Consider the following 5,668-nt stretch of genomic DNA (forward strand, 5'->3'; position numbering starts at 1 on the left):
GATAGTAATTTTTCCTACTTGATCGACGAATGTATGGCCAACTTTGGGATACCATCAGACAAAAATGATCACATATCTAGTGCGTTCAAGTTGGCATAGATCAGAAAAATTTGTGATGCAAAGGCATTGGACACTCCAGAGTCTATGCAACGCTATGTTCGATCACTTTATTTCCTAACAAGTCGACGTCGATGGTGAACTGCAAGTACTTGCCCCTGTTGAGCTACTTTTTGGAAATCAGGCCTTACAGTTGGGGATCGACATGTGTGGCATATCTATATACATGTGTGCCAGTAACTAGATATGGCTACGCTTTTAAAGGGAGCCAATAGCTAGAGATACGGCTACGCTTTTAAAGTGTAGCAAAGTCACGAGATACGACACGAAATAGCTCACTTTTAAAACGTGGCTATAAATTTGTTCAAGTTCAATTTTTTTTAATCTTCCTAATAAAACCTAATAAAATTAATAGATAATATAAAATTTAAATAATATAAAACCTTCATAACAATTTTAATTACTATTAACAATATAAAACCTTCATAAACTTGTACACCAAATATAGTGGTTGATCACATGACAAGCTCTAACAAAAAATTGAAATGATAACAACTACCCATGAATTTGTAATACATGCATTATAATTCCAACAACTATTACATTATCTTCTACCTTTAAAAGCTACAAAATACACATTAAAAACTACAAAATACCCTTCCCTCTTGTGATGTCTTGCTGGTCATCTGAGATATCATAGGCTAACCCTTTCCATCTGTCCTTATCTGTCTGCTTGTCCTCATCGATATCCACAATCTTGAAGCTTCCGGAGGAAACCTTGCTACTGCTGGGGATTCTTGATATAACCTTCTTCAAGCTGCTTCTGAAGAAAGCTGATGAACTGGGAACTGATGAAGCCACAGCTCCAGAACCATTCAAACTCACCTACAATGTAAAATTACATTATTCTCTTATTATTTAGGAGTTACTACTCTATTCAAAACTCTAATCAAGTTTTTTTTACTATACAAGAAATCATGAACTGCATCTAGATATATTGATAACTCACAAATTAATGAAAAACGAGACAATGACTGCAGAACCTAACCTGAACCTCAAGTTGCCATCATGAGAGAAGTTTCATATGTAGATTAAATGTGAAATTTTGTAGCACCATAGTTTTAACTAATCATTAAATGCTTTACTTTGCTGTATTGAACTACCGGCAATGTTTATGCCTAGTGGTAAGCAAATAATATAACTCACAAAAAAGAGTAAGATTAATAGAAAATAATAGAGCTAATCCTGAGAAGAATTCCAAGGTCCAGAAAATTTAATGCTATTAGAAAATTTTCTTTTATAAGTTGTTTATGTGTTCAACATCGTTGTAAATCTCATGGATAGCTACTGAAGACCAATACCTATCTAATTTTGTAGGTTAAAGAAAATTTCACAAGGTGACCAAATAAAAGGCATAACTACCGTTGGAACTAGCACCAATAGTTCACTAATTGCCTCAAAACAAAGCACATACTGGACCTGATAGCTTGACCAATGTTCTTCATAAGCAACACAGCTATTAAGGTCTTACCAGCACCTGTATCCAACACTGCTATTGTATTCCTCTTCTTTGCAACTTCAAATACTTCTAATTGATACATGTATGGAAAACAAGAAAACACAATAATACAAATATAGGCAAGGTTACATTACCATCATTAAAATAAAGAAATTGCAAGAAACAACAAAGACTCAAACTTCAATGAATTATGATCATTCTGCGGCATTACCCCCACATGAAACACCAGAATAAAAAAGAAGGGCGAAACAAACAGGAATAAAATTAACTATTTAATTAAAGATGGCATAGGCAGTTAACGAAAAAGTGAGAAACGACTTATTAAAAGTTTCCCTTACCTAATGAATTTTGGCAAATATTTTGGCTGCAGAAGAACTAACATATCAGACAAGGAAAAAAATAAATAAGAAGAGGTTAACACGATTCTGCTACTAATAATTCTCTAAACTAAAAATGAAGTTCATTTAATTCTTCTCTTATTTTTCATTATTTGTTCCAAATTTAATCACAAATAATAACTACAATATGTCATTTACATGTTAACATCAAAACTTACATGGTACGACAGATCAACATCCATGATGACAACAAAATTTCCAGATGCATGCATGCCATGAATATAAGCAGTTCCTGTACATGAATTTTATCAAAGGCCAATACAATCAAAATCATTTAGCAAAAGTATCAAGTATATACCTAAACCCAGCTTTTTAGATCTCAGCAGGGATGAACATGTTCCCTTGGTTCATCAGAACCACCTTGTTCACCTCCACCTCCGTCAACGCTATCATACTGCTTCCCAATATGCTCTTCTTGAACACATTCCCATACCTACAAACATTTCAATTTCCTTTCTATCTTAATTATTGAAACTTGAAAGGATCCATCCATATACATATCCATCCTTCATCGTTGTAAAGCTATAGTACACTCGTTAATTCTCTCGTTTCGTCTTTTTAGTACTTTTCATAGGGTAAAACGTACAAGTCTACAACTGAACTCACCTTTGTCTTTCTCCCTCACCACGCAAATTATAATCAAAACTAGAATTAAATAAACTCGACAAGTTCTTAATTAAAGACAAAAAAAGAGAAAAAAGCTTAAATAGTTAATACTGCAAGTCAAAATAAATAAAGAAACTGAATTTAGTGTCACCAAATATTTGGTTAAATAAACTAAAACTGAATCTGCTTAATTGCTGCATTTATATGGCCTGGCTTTATACTCAAAATCACAAACCAAACCATACATTTCTCCTTTTTGTAAGCAAAACAAAGAAATTTAACTGCAATTTGGTTCAGCTTTGTTCTGATCTTTGCTACAGATGGAAAATGACACTCAGCAAGGTTAACCCAATTACATGCTCTGAATTGAGACATTACATGTAACTGTTTTGCTTGATATATGTGTAAAGCATTCAACAATTTCATGGATACAAGATGCTACCTACCAATGTATAGGAAAGCAAGAAATACCAAAGGAGGATGACATTCACATTTAAATCTATTGAGCACAATGGGGAATTATGGCTAGAGAACTAAAATACCAAAGGAAGATGATATATTTTTAAATCTATTGACCTTTGGTTAGCCTCTCTTCCCCTTCCTGCAATTTCTTTTCCCATTCTCGCAAGTCCTCTCTCTGCTTTGATAAAGTACTCTCATGTACTTCTTTCCTGTTGCAAATCATATCATAATGCATTATAAACAAGAAGTACAGCTACATATTACAATAAGAAAATAGAAAAACCTTTTAAGAACAAATAGTTTAGAGTTATCATGAGTACTCTGCAATCAGAGATTAGTGATCCCTTCGAAGCAAAGCTTCTTGAGACTCAAGATCGTGTGATTTTCTGTCAATCTCTTAACTCTTTCTGCTTATTTCTGCAAGTTTGGCATTAGCAGAGTGCAAATTTCCTTCTACTTCTAAAGATTTCTCTTCAATGCTAGCAACCAATGCATTTGCTTCCGCCAACTTTGACTTTGCAGAAAATTTAATATTTGCGTGCTCTGAGCGCATTTCTCGCACAACCTTCTCTAGCTGTTTATGCAAAAATGTTTACATATTTGCAAGCAGTAATTGTTAATTGTTAATTATTAAATAAGAAAGGAATAATCATGGTTTCCACAAATAAGCTTTAATATAAGAATCATGCTTTTCTTTATTTTGAAAAAGAAGAATTAACACTAATACCAGTATTTATATAATAATTAAAAAAACTTACATCAAGCACACATTCTTTCTCAACACCCAAGGCCTTCCTCAGATGCTCTTCCCGCTTCTTTGCCTCAAAGATGGCAATTAAATGAGCAGATTTTTCTCTTTCAAGAGCATCTTTCACTTCTGCCAAATCTTGATTCAGCTCATTATACTTAGAGCTCCACTCTTTTTTCTCAATCAAGAGAAGCCCCATATTATATTGATACGCGTAAAGCTGGCCCCAAAAAAAGAAAACAAATTAGCTAAAAGAAAATTAACCAAAGTAACCATGAACAACAAACAGTGTACACTACTACATATAGATAAAAGTGGACATTTGACCAAAATCCAATTTCCTTAAGTAGTAGCAAAATTGGAAGAAAGCAAAGAAGAAAACACTGGAAAAGGGACATTAGAAAGCTTTATGAACTAATACCCACAAGACAAAGACAGACTTGAGAGCTAAATTACCACAAGCCTAGTTCTTTGGACAACATAACAAGCTACCAACCCAAAACCAAAGTTAAAGTTTCAGTGCTCAAAAAGTAGGTTGAAATTTCATGAAATAGCCTGAATCCAGTTTACACTGGAATTACTCTCTTAATTTATAAAATAGTACTTCGAGTTCCAGAACTGCAGAAAATAAGAAATAAGAACCAAACATTCAAATCAAAACCAAGAAGTTCAACCAAGAGAATACTAGAGAAGTGCAGAAAATATGCCAACCAAGAATCATAAACAAATTAAAAATCATAACAAAAATCAAGAACTGAAATACTTAGGAACAAACCAGAATTAACTCAAGAACAGAATAGAAAAACAAATAGAAGCAGTGAAAAATCAGACAAAAAAATCAAGAACCAACCTAAGTCAGATGCTCCATTCTTGATGATGCAAACAGAGAGTGGCAGAGTGGAGGGAGGAGTGGAGGAAGACGTGGTGGCTGCTAGAAAGCGAGCGGCAACGTGGAAGGGAGGGTTTTGTCGTTCTTCACGGAAGCGAAGAAGCAGGAAGCGAGCGGCAGCGCGGAAGGGAGGGCTTCGTCGTTCTTCACGGACTGTCGTCCGAGTGGTACTTCATTGGAGTGTTGTCGTCGTGGTGAGGGCAGGGGTTAGGGCTTTTGAAGAAGGGTTAAGGCGAGCACAATGAAGAAGGGTTAGCTAGGGCTTTCGAAGGGGGCAGCGGTGAGGCACAACGGAGATTGGTGGTCGCCATTGGGGCTTTCGAAGGAGGAGTTAGGGCAGGGCACAAAGAAGGAGTTAGCTAGGGCTTTTTTTTCTCTAAGTCTTTGAATCACGAAGAATTGAACTCTGGAGCATTTTTGTTTAATTCGAGCTTCTTTAATTTTTTTTTTCTGAGGGAACCTTTTGGCCACGCTTTTGAAGCGTGCCAAAAGGCTTGTAGGAAATGGCTACGCTTCTGAAATGCCACAATAATAAATTTCTGTTGCCACACTTTGGAAGCGTGCCAAAATCTCTCTATGGCTACGTTTTATAAGCGTGGCAGAAAAAACGTGGCTAAATCTCGCATCAACTGCCACCCTCATAAAAGCGTGGTCATTGACCCTTTTCGCCACGCTTTTAAAGCGTAGCAAAAAAAGCATGACCAAATCTCTATTCAAACGCCACCCTCACATAAGCGTGGCCATAGACCACTTTTGGCCACGCTTTTAAAACGTAGCAAAAAAAAGCGTGGCCATAGGCCTTTTTTCTTGTAGTGAATTGGAGGCAACGCCAGAACCATAGAGCAATAATGGTAGCACATGTTAGGCATATGCTTGATGATAAGCAACCTCAAGCGGTAATAAGTCGAAATATTGAATTATAATAACAATTAATATCCTTGCTGTGGTTAACATATGCTCTGTTGATATAACATTGTACTGCAGTTTCT

General features: G+C 35.6%; 1 protein-coding gene across 1 annotated transcript; it reads right to left on the reverse strand.

Annotated features, from left to right (window-relative positions):
• Nucleotides 1-3,435: 3,435 nt before the first annotated feature.
• Nucleotides 3,436-4,168, reverse strand: LOC127745651 (nuclear matrix constituent protein 1-like). The gene is made up of 2 exons (XM_052258759.1): nucleotides 3,801-4,168; nucleotides 3,436-3,616 (listed from the first exon to the last, which is right to left on the reverse strand). Exons 1-2 carry the CDS (start codon nucleotides 3,987-3,989, stop codon nucleotides 3,440-3,442), a joined length of 366 nt encoding a protein of 121 aa, XP_052114719.1. The 5' UTR covers nucleotides 3,990-4,168; the 3' UTR covers nucleotides 3,436-3,439.
• Nucleotides 4,169-5,668: the final 1,500 nt, after the last annotated feature.

Source organism: Arachis duranensis, chromosome 3, assembly GCF_000817695.3.
Source record: "Arachis duranensis cultivar V14167 chromosome 3, aradu.V14167.gnm2.J7QH, whole genome shotgun sequence".
NCBI lineage: Eukaryota > Viridiplantae > Streptophyta > Magnoliopsida > Fabales > Fabaceae > Arachis > Arachis duranensis.

Bases quoted from the DNA above. Each gene is read 5' to 3' on its own strand.
- LOC127745651 (XM_052258759.1), bottom strand. From the start codon at position 3,989: ATGGGGCTTCTCTTGATTGAGAAAAAAGAGTGGAGCTCTAAGTATAAT. The intron at 3,617-3,800 runs GTAAGTTTTTTT...TTGCATAAACAG, and splicing joins AGAAAGAATGTGTGCTTGAT to CTAGAGAAGGTTGTGCGAGA.